This window comes from Purpureocillium lilacinum (genome assembly GCF_023168085.1).
Source record: "Purpureocillium lilacinum CBS 284.36 DNA, scaffold_3, whole genome shotgun sequence".
Classification (NCBI taxonomy): domain Eukaryota; kingdom Fungi; phylum Ascomycota; class Sordariomycetes; order Hypocreales; family Ophiocordycipitaceae; genus Purpureocillium; species Purpureocillium lilacinum.
In genome coordinates, this window is record NW_027072113.1 from 4876698 (window position 1) to 4893188 (window position 16491).

A 16491-nucleotide genomic window follows, 5' to 3' on the forward strand; every position below is an offset into this window, starting at 1 on the left:
TACACGAGGCCTGCCCTGTGCAACTCGGCGCTGCAAGTGGGGAAAGATATCGCCTCAGTGTGCTGCCAAACTTCTCTTGAGGCTGTTATCATGAGGCTGTTCAGTGAGGCTGTTGCGTCCCGCTCCCTGTGCATATTGCGATCCGTCGTCCGCGTCACACACCCATCGTGCACTGCCCGCCCAGCCAGGCACCTCCATTGTCGCCCTTGTTTGTCCTTCTTGGTGGTGGTTCAGCTCCTGCTTCAGCTGATGGCCCCCACGACAGGGGAGCGATAGGCTTGGAGGCAGGGGATTAGTCCTGATCGCTGCTGTGGCAAGCACCTGATGAATAGCCCTGTTTATCGCTATAGAGCCTGCATGAGCTTTGGCCAGCGGGACGAAGGAAGGCAGAGCCTCATCAGCACAGCAACTGATCAGTCCCGCGACCCCGCCAGCCTCCTGTGAGCCCTGCCAGTCCCCGCATCCCGCTACGAGCCAGGATGAACCCTTCACGATGGCGGCGGAGACATACGACGACCTGTGCAACGAACTTTACGGCGACATATTCCGCAGATTGGAGCGCAGAGAAGAAGAGACGTTGAGGTTCGTGCCGTGGGGGACGTGCAGGGACATTTTCCAACAGAACGACAATGGGAACCTGCGACGCTTCTTCCGTAGCCTCGCGACGTCATATCAATCGAGCCGAGCAATCTTCGGGCTATCTGAGGCGGCGTTCGTGGAGAGGGTGGATGAGAGGGGCCTACTTGACTTTCTCGGCACGCTCGTCTTCGCCACATGTAGCATTCGCGCTGCAAGGACCTGCGTGAGCCATCTTGTCGCTTCTGACGATCCTCATGGATCGATTGTTCGACTGCCCGCTAGTCGAATGCAGCTCGAGCGGCTTCTTGGTAGCGAGACCGACGCGGACAGGTTCATTTCGAAGCAGGGGTGCTTCTGCGCTGTTGTGCTCCGCAAGAAAGAAGAGGTCCGAATCGACGGCACGGATGCCCCGCGGCTGCCGTATCTGGAGGAGACGCCTCTTGGTGAGGGCTCGTTTGGCAAAGTCTTTCGCGTTCGAGTCGCTCGGGGACACTTCCACGACCGACACGCGGGTCCTGCCTTTGGCCACAATGTCGAGCCTATGGACATGGCCCGCAAGGACTACATCGTCGCCGACAAGTCCAAAGCAAGAGAAGAATACGATGTCATGCGACAGATCCTCGGTTCCACCTCTCGCAACTGCGAGAACATTGTCGAGAGCTTGGGTGCGCTCGAGGTTGGGACGAATTACAGCCTGTTCATGCCCCTTGCTGTCTGCGATCTTCGCACATACATGATGTCGGGACATCACATCTCCCCTAGAACCCAAGAGGCTCGAGCAGAAATCATACACTGCGCCGCGGGGCTGGCAAGCGGGTTGCAGTTTCTACACACCGGGATACGAACCGCCGATTTCGACGAGCTGGTGTGCTACCACATGGACCTAAATCCTAGCAACATTCTCATCTTCCAAGAAAGGGCAGACGACGGGAGCATGCGCCGAATATGGAAGCTCAGTGACTTTGGCATGGCGCGTGTCAAAGTGCGACGTCGCGCCGCCGCGGGAGATCGCGAGAACGATTTCAACAGCCTGTTTGTCCGACGGAAGAAGGTGCCCGACCCGTCCGTGTCTGCCACCCTCAACCGGCGAGGCGAGGGCACATATCTGCCACCCGAATCCATATCATCTACGGCGAGTATGCGGACGAGCAGCGACGTCTGGGCGCTGGGATGCGTCTTGAGCGTCGTGCTAACGTTCCTGGAGACGGGCGCCGAGGGCGTGCGCCACTATCAGGACGCTCGCATGGACCACCGACGCGCCGATGGATACGATCGCTTCTTCCTGCGTGGAACTAGGTTCACGGAGCCGGATGTCCACCCGCAAGTGAAAGTTTGGCGCAAGGTGCTAAGGGAGAAGGCGACAAAGCGGAACCTCACCGAGGGCCATGCCATGTCGTGCATGTTGGACTTTTTGGAGCAGTCCGTCATTCGAGTAGCCCAGAGGTGCACTGCAGAGGACGTCAAAAAGAAGCTACAGGAGACGTACAGACTTTATCGCAGCGCAGAGGAGCCAAGACGGGGCTCCATCTTACAGACTGTCTCTGACAGTCCTCTCGGCGCGAGACTTCTGGCCAGGCAAGCTTCACCAGTGAACCCTCGGCGTGTACGGCGTTGAGCGATGCTAACAATAACAGGCCAGGACACAACTCAGGCATCAGCGTTGACGAGTGGTACCCCTGGGCAACCCAAGACTTTAAAGGGTGCGCCATATCCCCCGACGCGAATGTTTTGGCGTACTGGACCGACAACAAGATTATGCTGTACACGTCACAGTCACTGGCAGCTCGAGAGGGGCATACAGTCTCGCACGCCGCGGACTGGAAGCTGCCCGAGACTGACTGCGACTGTTTCCTCAAACATGTCTGCTTGACCGACAAGTACCTTATTGCCTCAACGGCAGGTCGCAGCCGAGTAAGCACGCTCATTCGCAGCTCCTCTCTACATGTAGCGCATCCAAGATCAAGGCTGACGAATTGCCACCCAAGCTGTACATCTTTTACCTCCTCGGTGGAGACTCCGTGGACTACAATTTCTCCGAGCTTCATCGGCTCGTTCTGCAGCTCCCTGCGATATCCAAGATTGCCATCTCGTCGGACAGTGTGTGGGTGGCTTTCACGGCAAGAGCGAGCACAAACCCGCGAGACCCTAGCGTTTTCTTCTACGCAACAGTGCGTGACCTGATTGAGGCCGTAGAACTCCCGCCCCGGTAAGACTGTCTCTTTTCCATTCCTTCCTGCCTCAGAGTCGACGAAGGGGATGACTGAGCTCAGCTTATTCATGTAGGACACTTAACCCCAACAACACACCGCGAGATGAGAATATCGCTACTTCGCCAGACGTACATCGGTTCAAGTCAATACCTCTCGACTGGTCTGCAGCAGATGTCATTCACTTGGCGCTGCTGGAGAGCCGTGATGCGTATCTAGTCGTCAGACCCGAGCTCACTACCAGGAGCCGGGAGCACAAGATTCCCATCACGCATATGTCACTCGATCGCCACCCGGTCACCATGGACACACTGAACATCGTTTCCTTGGTATGCTAGCCGTTGTTTTCGCGTGTAAAAGCAAACGCCTATCGCCATGCCTTCTGACCATCCGACAGGGATATGATGTGGGTGCCTTTGCTGGTCTCTTCACCGCGTTCTGCCCTTTCCACGATAGAAATACGTGCGCCGTCGTAACCAGAGAAAAGCGACTACACGTACAGAAATTCGAAGGCTCCAACAAAAGCCTAGAGCTGCAAAAGGAAATCCCCAAATATCGCATTTCTCAACTTTTATCGAGCGGCCCCCGCCCTCAAGGCAAATTGCTAGCCATCGGGGCACCCTCGGCCAAGCACCAAATGGTTCTTTTGGAGATACAACTCAATACTTCCGAGCTCCACGTCCAGCAGCTCGCCAGCCTCCCTGGTCTGCTATATGGAGATGACTTTGCAGCGGTTCTATCCGACGACAAGTCTGATCCATGCGTCATTGTTGCCTCTTTGACCGGTGCGAGCCGGCGGGTCATCTACAAAGTCAAGCTCTCTTCGGCAGAGTCGACGTAGTAGCCCGTTGAGAGGTAGTGTCTCTACACCGATCGATACATGTCCCTGAGCTCAACATTTTGGTCTAGTTTGGTGAGGCGCCGCGCCAGGGCCCTCCAGTCGGCATTGACCTTTACCTTTGGAGCGAGTCGCCAAAAGAGCACGCCGTCGTGTTGGATGAGCCAGTAGTAAAAGACGACCGTGAGACCGGTGATGACGACGGTGGCAACGAGGTAGATCCAAATCATGGATGTGCAGATGATGCGACTGTTGGGTTGGTCCATGGCGAAAAAGTTCATGCCAAAAAATGTCTGACTTTGGTCAGTCCATGTCGTGGCCACACGGAACATGTGCATCAGGATAGGCATAATACTGACTGCAGCAAATGAAGCCGGCGCATAAATCAGTGTCAGTGTGGTGATGAACACGGCTGACTTGTTCAGCTGAAGCATGTTCCCGCTTTGCTCCTTGGCAATGACCTGGTCTCGAAAGGACAGGGTGTTGGCGAGAAGTTGGGCGGCTGTCTGGACGCGTTGCTGTAGATATGTTGCCGTGCGAGAGAAGGCCGCGCACTGGCGCGCATGGTTGTCAAACACGATGCCGGTGTGGCTGTCATCTGACGAGGCAGGTATTGTGGCGTGGACATTGAGCAGCGCGTGCAAGTCTGAGACAAGGCCGATGGTAGCTGCGAGTAGGCTTATGGTCTTGTTGAAGCGGTTCTCGAGATTTACCATGCTGATCAAATGGTCGTACCCCAAGCGTAGAGGCTCGTCAATGTACGTGGCGAATGTGCTGTTTGCCTGTTTACACTAATCGCACCTCGAGTCATTCGGGTCAAACATGTTCGGTGCACTTACCATGGGAAGAAACTGGGCTTCATACGATGCAATGTACTGCCTCCAGGCGGGGAGATATCCGCTGAGCAGGACCTGGTGCATTGATAAAAGTCCATCGGTTGCTCTTCCATCAATTCGTGACGAGAGGTGCTTCTCGATGAGCAACTGGCCCTTGGCATTCGGTTTTGGGTTCAGCAAGATGAAGACGCTCTGTCGGGTCTCCGTGTTGACGCGGTGACACACGCCACTCTGTCGCATCGTCCACTCCTTGTCGGCCTCTTTGAACTCGGGGTAGCGGATCGTATAGGAAATTTCTAGACCATGTCCGTCAGCAGCGCAACATCAATGCAAGACTGATGTCAGGCAGCCACATACCAATCCATGGTCCAGTGGTGGAAAGCGTCAACGGAACGCAAAAGGCGTCCTCCAGGTCAAGATTGCGAGTGTAGAAGCACGATGCGACGTTCCATAACGATGGACTCAGGTCATGGGCGTTGATCATGGCCGACATCATGGCACGCGTGATTTGGAGCGGCCTCCATGAGTTGCGCTGGCACACAGAACTTGGACAGAGTTAGCCGACGCCACAGCCACATAGTGACGAGATGGCAAGCCATTGAGGGGAATCTAACATGAAACGGCACGAATAGTCTTGGTTTGTGTCATCTTCAAGATATGCCTCGAGGCTTGGGGCATCCCGGAAGGACTGCGACCGAATGTGCGGGGTGTCGCCGACAACGACGTCTCGCAGTTGTACGGGCTCGAGGACCTCGTCGACAAAGCATCGATCGCCTGAGGTGGGGTCCATCTTGTGATGGATTGGTGTGCAACGTACCGGACACTGCTTCTTGCTATCAATCCTCGGCAACGAGCACGATGGCGGCACCAGACGCTGGATGTGCTTCAACTTGTATATATTGTCGGCAGTTTTTGTCACAGCCACGAGTCGGGCCGTGCCAGTCAGCCATGATTATGCCTTGCTAGCGCCTAAGCCAGGTACGAAGTACATGCAACCGTCTTGTGCCACTGCCATCGTCCGATCCGGGCGCGTACTCTCCCAGGGTGTCCCAGAAGTCACTGGGCTCTGACCGAGCTGTTATGGCTTGTCAATACCGTGCCAGCGTACCAGATTCATCCGTGTCAACGACGTACTCGATCTCGGCCTTTACACGGAATATTATCAGCGTCAAGTGTGGTTGCGCAGGTCGCCTTCGCCCGGCTCCAACTAAACACGTCTGGTACTCACCTCCGTGACCGTCCTCGGAGCAGTGAAACACCACTGGTCTTCTCGCAACTATCACAGAGTCAGCGACGCCTTCGTATCTTGTTGAGAGAACGGCGCAATATCCAAACGTACGCGGATCCTAAAGTCCGTCTGGCCGGGGAAGAGGCGTTCCAGAACCGTCTGCAGGCTATCCTTCTTCAGGTACCGCTGGCAGACGTTTTGCGTGACCTGTTGAGCTTCAGCCATGGTGCCACGTTCGAAACATGACAAGATCCAATTCTCCGAGAGGTCGTGAGAAGGGCGCGCGGGTAGGAGGCGGTGCTTCCACCGTTTTAGCCTGCGCCCGACGGTGGTAGGACGACGACGGCGCAGGGGGGAAAGACGCAACCCCTCACTCGTGGACGAGGCAACTCGGCCGCCTTCTTGGGCCAGGTGAGAGAGGGGGCGATGCACTTTGTGTACATGTGTGTGATGCGGCGGTGCAGTCCCAGGCGAATCAAGCGTTGGCAGCCCCCCTGCTTCTTGTGCGGCTGACACTCGACGGCAGGGTCTGACGGGGAGACCAAGGTGGCGATCTCTTGCTCAAGTGTGGTTTCCGCCACGGAGCGGTCCGCAGTCAGAGGTTTTGAGACAGCATGGCGTCTTTGACCAGGCACCTTCTCCAGGGGCTCTTGGTAGCAGGCGCGGCAACCGCATCCTGTCTCGCGAAGGCTGGCGCTGCTGGGGAAGTGACGCTACTCCTGCAAGCCGCCGGGCAATGTCGCACCCCAGAGTGTGTTGGCTATCTTCAGCGCCGGTCAATCTCAACGGGCTCATCATGGCTTTAACCCAGGCTGGACGTGCTGGAAGTTGAGCACACAAGGGGAACGTGGGGGCCGGTTCGGGACGAGCCATGCAAGCCGCCTCTCGAACGCCTCGCGATCAGCCCCATTTCTTAAGGTGACCTCTGTCTCGGAACTCGTTCTTCGAATGCGACTGTTTCACCTGCGCCTTCCTTTGGTCATGGTCGCCAGTGGATCTGAGCGGCCCGAACCGTTCTCAAAGTCTCAGTACGAGATAAGTTGGCATGGCGAATCCACGGCTGCCACCTTGGGCGCCAGACTGGCTCGAGGCCGCCTTCGCATCGCCACGTGCCGACCACGATGACGGGGCTGCGCAATCGCCTCCTCAGTCGTCGCGACCCGTACCGACCATTCAGCTGTCGCAAACGTCGTCATCGAGCTCGCTCAGACGTCCGACGTCGTCGGCCGCAAGCCCCGGAGGCGGCGCAGGCGGCACTGCACGATTCAGTGCTACCAACCCGCATGATTCGAGCCATGTCGACATCGTTGATGGCTCGAGCTTACGAGAACCAAGCCGAGATACGTCGACGTTGGACGACAGCGCCAATACCGAGAGCACGTATGTCACAAGCCAGCCAAACGTGACGAAGACGGAAAAGAATGTCATTGTCACGCCGAGGCCAGACCGTGTCGTCAATCGGAAGTTGAGGGGGATCCATTTGTCGGTATGTCTCGCAACTCGCCAAGAGGCTGGCGGAAATGTGAAGGCTATGGCACTGATGCAGAGACTCTAGATGATTGCGGTCAATGCGACCCTCGGCACCGGCCTATACTGGCGAGGCGGCCAGATCCTCGAACTCGGCGGGCCGCTCAGCGTGCTGCTGTCTTTTCTGCTGCCCGGTATGCTGGCATGGGCCGTCATGCAATGCATCACGGAGCTGCTGTGCATATGGCCCATTCCCGGAGCAATGCAGCTGTACGTCAGCGAGTTTGTGGATGTTGAGCTGGGCATCGCCGTTGGCGTGGCATACTGGTTCGTAAACCCGCGACACAGACGAGAGAAGAATGGGGCTACGCTCACACTTGATCCCAGGTTTACATACTCTGTCTCCTTCTCCGCCTTGGTCGCCACTTCGGCCGCCGAAATACACTACTGGATCAACGGCAACAAGGCATTTGACGGAGGTGTCGTGTACTTTCTAATCCCGCTAATTCTAATTTGCGTAAACAGCCTTCGTGTGGATGTAAGTCGGCGTGCCCAAGTCCCCAACACTACTGCCCGCTTATAATGTCGCTACCAGATATACGGCTGGTTCGAAGTGGTCAGCAGCAGCATCAAGCTGTTCTTCCTGCTGGTCATTATATGCACCATGGTCGCCATCAACGTGGGCGGTAAGCACTGAGCACACTGATGGGCCCCCTAGGACGTGTGGATTATCTGACGTGGACCACGCAGCTGGGAATTCGACAAACGAGCCGCATGGCACAAAATGTGAGTTACAGCCCACGAGTCCGATGTAAACAGAAACTTGGAGACTAAATGGTCTCCAGACTGGCTCAAGCCGACGGAGTACGATACACTTGCTGCGAATGGGTGGTTCAACAGCTTGTGGCATGTCACCAGATCCTGCTTCACCCAGATGGTACCTCGCTGACCGCAGCAGTATGTCTTTATCCATCTCAACGTTCGCATACGTGGGCGTCGAAGTCGTCGCTGCATCTGCCCTGGAGGCGCGCTGGCCCAAGAACGAAAGGCACAACACGGATATGTCCGACCGGTCTGCAGATCACCTGCTCATCGGGCAAACCGTCAAGTTCTCAGCCGTCTACATACCTGTCCTCGCCACAATCGCGTATATTCTCGCCGGCGTGCTGGCAAGCTTCAACATCCGCCGCGACGACTGCCGACTGCCGCGCCTCAGCTGGGCCGACAGCTCCCACTCACAGCAGTGCACCCTGAACCCGCGCGCCAGCCCAGCCTCGTCCTCAGACGTCGGCAAGACAAGCTCCGCGTTCGTCGCCATCGCCGAAGAGTCCCGCATCCCGTCGCTCAACGACGTCTTCAACGTGTTTCTCGTCTTCACCGCGCTGACGTGCGCGTGCACCAACCTCTACGTCGCGTCGAGGTCCCTGTTCGGCCTCACGACCCGCCTCGACGGGTCCGACGACCAGCCCCTTTTCCTGCGCGCGCTGGCCTGGTTCGGCAAGACGGACCGGAGAAAGGTGCCCATGCGCGCCATGATCTTTTCCGCGCTGGCGTTCTGCTGGGTCCCGTTCCTGCAGCTGCACGAGGACTCGAGCAACATCTCCATGGCAAGTGTCCCCCCCCCCAACATGATGGTCGTGTGCCGGCCCCCCTTTCGTGGCGGCTCATTGCTGACGCCGGTCGATGCAGTTTATCGAAATACTGACGACCATGGGGTCCGACGGGGTCATCATCGTGTGGGCCTGCGAGTGCTGGGCTTTTATCCGATATTACCATTGGTAAGCCTTTGCCGTTGCGTCTTCTCCGTGACTTTGTCTGGGTGGGATTTTGTGTTTTAATGCCGCCTCCAGCATAAAGAGGCATCGTGCGACGCTCGAGATGCAGAAGGTCTCACAGGTTCGGCGCTGGGACCAAGACGACTCCAACGATTACCCGTACCGCAGCCACATGCAGCCCGCGCTGGCGTACATGGCGCTGGCGGGCTGCATCTTCATCTTGGTGGTATCGAACAGCGCATTGCTGTGGAACGGCTTTCATGCGACGCCATTCCTCTCCACCTTCCTCCTGGTACGACAGCCCTTTTCCCAGTCTTCTCCACCCCCTATGTCCCCCAAATATTTCCGCTGCTTATGAAGCACAACACTTACCGGTGACTTTTCCCGTCAGCAATTCGTCTTTCTGGCGCTCTGGGCGACGCTCAAGCTGGTCCGTGGAGCAAAGTGGACATGGGTTGACTTGGGCAACGTGGATCGGGTCGTCAGCAAGATCCGCAACTTGCACGACATTCGCCTCGGGGCTAGCTAGGGCCAAACAATACGCGTAAATAGTCGAGACCCGAAAGGACGTTTAGGTGTGGCGCGTGTGTCTCAGTGACAAGCCACCACGAGTCTTTGTCCGAGGCTCATTCACGTTGACACCAAGTAACCGCTGCGGGGTTGCATGAAAGTGCCCGGTTTCCCCGCAACGCCAGGCCGTGGAGTTGGACTAGTTATCCCTTGGCTCAACACGTTGACGGGCGGGAACTAGACTCGCGAGCGGGCCATATGTCCAAAAAGGCCCGAGTTACCGGCTGGGGGCGCGGCGTCTGAGCGGTTGTTCGCCCGACTCCTTCTGGGCTATTGGGGGTCGCATGTGCCGCGCGCTGCGCTCCTGCTTGTATGACGTTGCAGTGTATGGGATCTACATAACGATCTGCTGTCCGCCAGCCGGCGCTTGTTTCGTTGTGATTGTTTCGTTGTGATTGGAACTGTCGCCTCTTCCTCGACGCGCATTACAACAGCAGCACAATGACTGTAGACAACTACGACTACATCATCGTTGGCGGCGGCACCGCCGGCCTCGTCCTCGCCAACCGCCTCACCGAGGACCCGGCCGTCAAGGTCCTCGTCGTCGAGGCGGGCGACGACAAGAGCAAGGACCCGGCGGTGCTGACGCCGGGCCTCATGGGCGCGCAATATGGCAACCCCGACTACGACTGGAACTTTAACTCTGTGCCCCAGGTATGCGGCCATCCATTGGAGTGTAGCACTTACACGAGAAGCCGCACATGCTGACGGAGACGGCTGGCAGGCCGGATTGAACAACCGCCGCGTCAACACGCCTCGCGGCAAACAGCTCGGCGGCTCCTCTGCTCTCAACTTCATGATGCTGCTCTACCCGTCGCGCCGCAGCCTCGACGCCTGGAAAGCCGTCGGCAACCCGGGCTGGGACTACGACGCCCTGGCGCCCTACTTCCGCAAGTTCGCGACCGTACACGGCCCGCCGCAGGCTGCGCGCGACGCCGTCGGCCTGACGTACCACGACGAGTCGCTCGTCGGCGAGGGCCCGGTGCAGGTCTCCTTTGGTGTCGGCTACGGGCCCGTCAACACGGCGTGGATGGATACGTTTGGCAAGCTGGGCCTCGAGATGAAGGTCGACGCGCGCAGTGAAGAGGCGCTCGGGGCGTTCCAGCAGCCCGCGAGCATCGACCCGGCGACCAAGACGAGAAGCTACGCCGCCACGGCCTACTACACGCCCGAGGTTGCGGCCCGGCCGAACCTCAAGGTGCTGACCAAGACGGTCGTCAAGCGGATCGTCTTCGACACCAGCGCGGAGGAGCCCATCGCCACGGGCATCGAGACATTGGCGTCTGACGGAACCGTGCGGACCATCAACGGCAGCGAAGTCATCCTCTCCGCCGGCGCGTTCCACACGCCTCAGCTCCTCGAGCTCTCCGGCGTCGGATCCAAGGCCCTGCTCGACAAGTTCGACATCCCCGTCGTCATCGACCACCCGTCGGTGGGCGAGAACCTGCAAGACCACCCCCTCACCTGCCAGTCGTTCGAGGTCAAGCCCGACGTGCCCTCGACCGACGTCGTGCGCGACCCCAACGTGCTCAACGCCCTCGTCGCCATGTACCAGGAGTCGCAAGCCGGGCCCCTCGGCGAGAGCAACATCAGCGTCGCCTACGCGCCCCTCGCAGACGGCTCGGGCCTGGCCTCCGCCGACGCCAAGAAGGCGCTCTTCGCGGAGCACGCGCAGCACGCCGCCTCGGGCGACGGCCCGCTGCTGCGCGACCTGCTCGAGAACTCGGACGAGCCCATGGTCGAGTACCTTCTCCTTGGAGGCCAGGGCAACACCACCATGGCAGAGCCCAGCAGCATGGCCGAGTACCTCCACCCGTCGCGGCCCGAGAACTACATCTCGGTGCTGTCCTTCCTCAACCACCCCTTCTCGCGCGGCAGCGTGCACATCACGAGCGGCGACGTCCACGAGAAGCCCGCCTGGGACGCCGGCTTCAACAGCAACCCGCTGGACCTGGAGATTTCGGCGCGCCACGCCCAGTTTGCCGAGATGCTGGTCGCGCGGACGGGCGGCTTCGCGGATCTTCTGAAGCCAGATGGTGCGCGCATCCCCGAGATGCGCGCGGAGAGCCTCGACGACGCAAAGGAGGTTGTTCGCCGTGGGCAGGTCAGCTGCTACCACCCGTCGGGCAGCTGCTCGATGAGGCCGCGCGACAAGGGCGGCGTTGTGGACACGCGGCTGCGTGTCTACGGCGCCAAGGGGCTGCGCGTTGTGGACGCCAGTGTCTTCCCGCTCGTGCCGGTGGGCAACATCCAGAGCGTCGTGTATGCCGTCGCGGAGATGGCGGCGGACCTCATCAAGGAGGACCACAAGGCAAAGGTCAAGGTTTCGGCATGAGCGGGACTGGAAAGGGGAGTGTGCGTTGCTTGGGCATTAATGGCTCTATGAGTACTTGTATACGAATCCAGCGAGTGTATCCCGTCTAACTGTGTAGTCCATTAAGTGGGCCACCAAGCCTTTGCCGTAATGATTGATGAGGACGCCTAGCAGAGCCAGCACTTTCATGGAGTCAGCGCAGTTCGTTGTCGGATACATGCACGGATATCCAAGGGAGAGACCTACGTGGCTGCCACATTCGCTGGGGCACTCGGTGCGGAGGCAACAGTTCAACCTTCGCTCAAGGGCGGCGGGCGGCGTGGCGACGACCGACGTCGCCAAGAGGCTGACCACGACGGCCACAACGGCTTGACGGATGCTAAGGGCAGGCATGGTTCTGGTTTTGCTGTACTGTTTGCAAGTAAAGTGTTTTACTTATGAGGACCGAATTTCGAGAGGCGGGCCCACGACTGCGCTACCCCTTATTTATACTTGTGTCTTGGTCCTTGCCCCTTCCGTCCTCTCGGCAATGTGACGTTGGCTTGTAACGAGTTTACGTCGTCCAAACTTCAGTTTTATTTTGGCAACAATAGCCCTTGTAAAACTATTTCTTACTCGCGTTCGAACTTTGGAAACGCCACAGGGTGAGCTGCTCGTCAATGATAGCTCTCGTCCCTTGGGTTCAGAAAACCTCCTCGTGGTGATATGTCAGTTTCCCGAGCCGTTCGATCCGGCCATGTCACTCACCATAGTCGCAGCAAGGCGCCCACCGACAGGAGCAGCAACAACGATTTTTTGGTAGGTGCAATGCTGACGGGGGCGCCATCCAACTGCCGTCCGAATACCGCCATGACGAAGTGGCTCTGCCCTCGCCTCTCGAGCCGGACCACTTCCGACTTCGCACTCGCCTCCGGGTGGCCTTGACCGGGGCTCAGGTCATACACGGACCCCATCGCCAAAGCCACAAGCAATGAGCAGGATGCGCTCTTCTGGTGGAGCTAAAACGGGTCGTATTCCACACTACTCGTCTTTCTGACGGGCGACCCGTCGCACGAGACAAGCCGGCGGCCGACTATGCTTGCGCCCGTATGGAGTCTATGGACTGCTTTGGCGCGCGTTGGTCAGAATGGTTGGTGGGATTCAATCACGTTTGGCAACCGCTGAGGCCGCACGAGCCGACTTGACGGATGGCTCCCCGTGCACATTTGGCGGTGATCGGGCACGGCCGGACGTTTGCCCAATGTGAGCGCACGTGCGGGCAGCAACGGTCGGGGCACAAATGGTAGGGAGGTTTCGCACTCGCTCACCCGGTCCCGTCGGAGCATGGGAGAAGGGAGTGAGTGCAGAGTGCCATGGACTGAGCGCGCGCGCACCAGACACGGCTCAACCGATCCGGCCGTCCCGATTGCCCCAGCTCCCGGAGGCGGCCCGGAAGCCTCTGTGGGTCTCCCGGAACGCCCCCCATCCCGGCCCGGAGTCACTGGGGCTTAGGCGGGCCAGTCAAGCAAGCCCACTCGTCCGAAAAGAGGTCGTTGTGAAGTTGGGCTGGGGCACTCTTGGCTTCCAAGTTTTAACTCCAACGCCATCATCGTCGTGGCTCCCGACAACTCGAGGCGACGACCTCGGTGCGACGTGCTGCCCACCAGCGTGTCTCGCCCCGCGATGCGACTGCGATCCCAGATGCCAGGCCACAGCGACCTAGACCTTCCTAGTCCGGTGGAGGGAGGCGGGTTGCCCGCCAACTCAGCGGGTACCTGTGCCGGGCGAGACGCACTTGTGCCGGGAAGCCGTCAGCCACCAACCCCCCACCTGCAACTCCCTCCCGCAGCTTCACCTGCCGACCACGACGGCTGGCGGCTGCCTTACTCGCCCAGTTCATCATCGCCATTGCCTTCAAACACTCACCAGTCACCCGCGACGCCTTTGCTCGCAGCTGCCCGCTGTCCAGCATCTCGCCTAAGCGGCAGGCCGCCGGTCCTTCTCGTGCTGCTGCCACTGTCGCAGCAGCAGCAGCAGCAGCACTCGACGCGCGTCGACGCATTTAAACGAGCTCGAGCTGCATCCCGGCCATCTTGACTCCTTGTTCATACGCATCCATCAGTTCATTCATCCATCATCCCCGTCATCATCAACTTCGAGAGCATCAGCAGCTTCAAGCATCATCAGCAACTCGAAGCATCAGCAGCATCAGCAGCACCAGCATCGCCATCAGCACCACCGTCTGCATACTCTGCACCTTCCTTTCCCAGGTCTCTCTCGCAGACGTAGTCTCTGCATCAGCATCTGTACCGGCTCGCTCCCCTCATCACCATGCGCCACACCCTCGTCCTGGGTGGCCTCGCCGGCCTCACCCTCTCCTCGGCCGTAACAGTCCCTGATTCAGGGGTGAGCGGCCGTGATTCGACTCAACATCCATCCCCCCGTGAGCGTGCGTCTTTCGACTGGTCGTCCATCACCCCGTCCAGCAACCTCAGCTACCACGCCTGCTACCCCGGCTTCCAATGCGCCCGCCTTGTCCTACCACTGGATTGGATTGACCGATCGGACCCTCGCACCGTCGCCCTGGCCATCATCAAGCTCCCTGCGGACGTACCGCCCGACCACGACACCTACGGTGGTCCCATCTTCACCAACCCCGGCGGGCCTGGCGGCTCCGGTGTCAGCTTTATCCAATCCTTCGGCAGGCGCCTGCAAAGCATCGTGACGATTCCCGGCAAGAAGCACTACGACATCATCTCGTTTGATCCCCGCGGCATGGCCAACAGCTGGCCACGCGCCGACTGCCTCCCTGGCGACGCCCTCGCCCGTGATGCAATGCTGCTGCAGGTGCGTGGCAGCGGCGCTCTCGACCCGGAAGGCGCCGCCGTGCCCTTTCAGCTGGGCTTGCAAGACGCCTTCGGTGCTCGTTGCCAACACGCCGAGGATGAGGGGCTCAATGGCGGCCAGATCATGGCGTACATGGGCACCCCAAGCGTGGCACGCGACATGGTGGAGATGGTGGACAAGGTTGACGAGCTGCACAAGCGTGAGGTCGAGCAGCGCGCCACGAGCGATGAGCATCGCCTCGAGCTCAAGAAGCGGCATGGCGCTGACGACGTCCCTCGCCTGCAGTACATTGGCTTCTCCTACGGCACGCTTCTCGGCAACTACTTTGCCTCCCTCTACCCCGGACGCATTGGCCGCCTCGTCCTCGATGGCGTGTGCGATGCCGACGATTATGCCAGGGGCGACGTGAGTCCTCCTACTCCAACCAACTTGATGATGACCCTGCTCATTTGATTGTGAACTAGGGATGGCTCACGAGCACAGTCGATGCCGACCAGCTCGTCGTGTCCTTTTTCAGAGGCTGCCATGAGGCTGGCCCTTCTGTCTGCGCCCTCGCCCGTCCCGACGATTCGTCTTGGAGATCCATCCGCAAACGCTTCGAGGACCTTGAGGGCAAGCTTGATGACCAGCCTCTCGTCCTGCCCTTGACCGCTGGCCAGAGCATGGCGGTTATCACCTCGCACGACCTCCGGCTCGTCATATCCAACGTCATCTACAAGCCGATCCAGCAGTTCCGATCTTTCGCCTCCGCGCTCGACGGGCTCATGACGGGTAATACGACTAGCTTTGCTGCCTTGGCAGCCGGCATATCCTCCATTCCTCGTCTCCGCGATGCCTGCGCTTTCAACGACACGGACCCCTCGTCGCCGCAGGCCCTCACCATCGATCGCCCCGAGGGTAGCTCCTCGGTCCTCTGCGCCGACGGCGACAATGTCACGTCCCATGACGCGGACTGGTGGCGCGGCTACGTCAGCAAGCAGGTCAAGAAGTCTAAAATCATGGGCGCCTACTGGTCCACGATCCGTTTCTCGTGCTCCGCCTGGCCCTTCCGCACAAACTTCCCCTTCAAGGGACCCTTCAAGTCGCCCAAGCCGACGCCCGCCGGCCAGCCCGTCAAGGGGAGGCCCGCGGCCCCCATCCTCTTCCTCTCGAACCGCCTCGACCCCGTCACGCCCCTCGACGCTGCCCGCAGGATGGCGAAGGCCCACTCAGGCTCCCGCATCGTCGTCCAGGACGCCCTCGGTCACTGCGCCCTCGCCACCGCCGACAGCCCCTGCACCAAGGGCATCGTCTCCCGCTATCTCGACACCGGTGAGGTGCCTTCGGACCAGGAGACCAAGTGCGAAGACGCCGCCTGCGGGCCGTGGGACAAGGGGTGCGAGCTCGACGGCCTCTCTCGGGCGCTTGGCGCCTTTGGCCTCGACGATGATCGCCGGCGTTACCCCTTGGGCATTTGAGCCGTTGCCCCGTGGGTAGTTGGTCGTGGTGGAGTATCATTAGGTCGCACCCTAAGATAGTCAATACAGCTTATTCTCTTCACGACTGGCCATTGCCGTTGCGTGCCGCGTGCCGTGAATCGCGATGTCGGCCTCACGCCGGTCAAGCGGGGCGCCTCGGCAGCACGGCCATAACGCCCCGAAGGCATCAGACCGTGGCCACTCATGCTGGACAGCCTGACTGGCGCAAGACATTGGACAACTGACAAGCATCGCAGACACGGCTTCGTGTTGACCACACACTGTATTGCCGCCCTAAGTCATGCACACGGGCTAGCTTCACTAACATTACACGATTTGCAGCGCCCACCATTATGCTGCGTCCAAAAATGAAGTCAAATCAGTCAACAGAGCA

General features: G+C 59.3%; 5 protein-coding genes across 5 annotated transcripts; 4 read left to right on the forward strand and 1 right to left on the reverse strand.

The window, feature by feature from the left end:
- Window positions 1-493: 493 nt before the first annotated feature.
- On the forward strand, window positions 494-3627 carry PLICBS_005042 (uncharacterized protein; the record flags this gene model as incomplete). Its single annotated transcript, XM_018325552.2, has 5 exons — window positions 494-2061; window positions 2214-2490; window positions 2565-2785; window positions 2863-3115; window positions 3184-3627. 5 exons carry the CDS (start codon window positions 494-496, stop codon window positions 3625-3627), a joined length of 2763 nt encoding a protein of 920 aa, XP_018175304.2.
- Window positions 3628-3650: 23 nt separating this feature from the next.
- PLICBS_005043 (uncharacterized protein) lies at window positions 3651-5250 on the reverse strand (the record flags this gene model as incomplete). Its single annotated transcript, XM_065600646.1, has 4 exons — window positions 3651-4406; window positions 4464-4756; window positions 4818-5005; window positions 5075-5250. The coding sequence occupies 4 exons, from the start codon at window positions 5248-5250 to the stop codon at window positions 3651-3653; spliced, it is 1413 nt and encodes a 470-aa protein (XP_065456718.1).
- Window positions 5251-6733: 1483 nt separating this feature from the next.
- PLICBS_005044 (uncharacterized protein) lies at window positions 6734-9459 on the forward strand (the record flags this gene model as incomplete). The annotated part of the gene is made up of 10 exons (XM_018325550.2): window positions 6734-7174; window positions 7244-7482; window positions 7543-7693; window positions 7751-7841; window positions 7906-7941; window positions 8001-8019; window positions 8114-8768; window positions 8845-8933; window positions 9006-9222; window positions 9322-9459. The coding sequence occupies 10 exons, from the start codon at window positions 6734-6736 to the stop codon at window positions 9457-9459; spliced, it is 2076 nt and encodes a 691-aa protein (XP_018175302.2).
- Window positions 9460-9941: 482 nt separating this feature from the next.
- PLICBS_005045 (uncharacterized protein) lies at window positions 9942-11835 on the forward strand (the record flags this gene model as incomplete). The annotated part of the gene is made up of 2 exons (XM_018325549.2): window positions 9942-10154; window positions 10225-11835. 2 exons carry the CDS (start codon window positions 9942-9944, stop codon window positions 11833-11835), a joined length of 1824 nt encoding a protein of 607 aa, XP_018175301.2.
- A 2289-nt stretch (window positions 11836-14124) lies between these two features.
- Window positions 14125-16097, forward strand: PLICBS_005046 (uncharacterized protein; the record flags this gene model as incomplete). The annotated part of the gene is made up of 2 exons (XM_018325548.2): window positions 14125-15045; window positions 15105-16097. 2 exons carry the CDS (start codon window positions 14125-14127, stop codon window positions 16095-16097), a joined length of 1914 nt encoding a protein of 637 aa, XP_018175300.2.
- Between the last annotated feature and the right edge of the window lie 394 nt (window positions 16098-16491).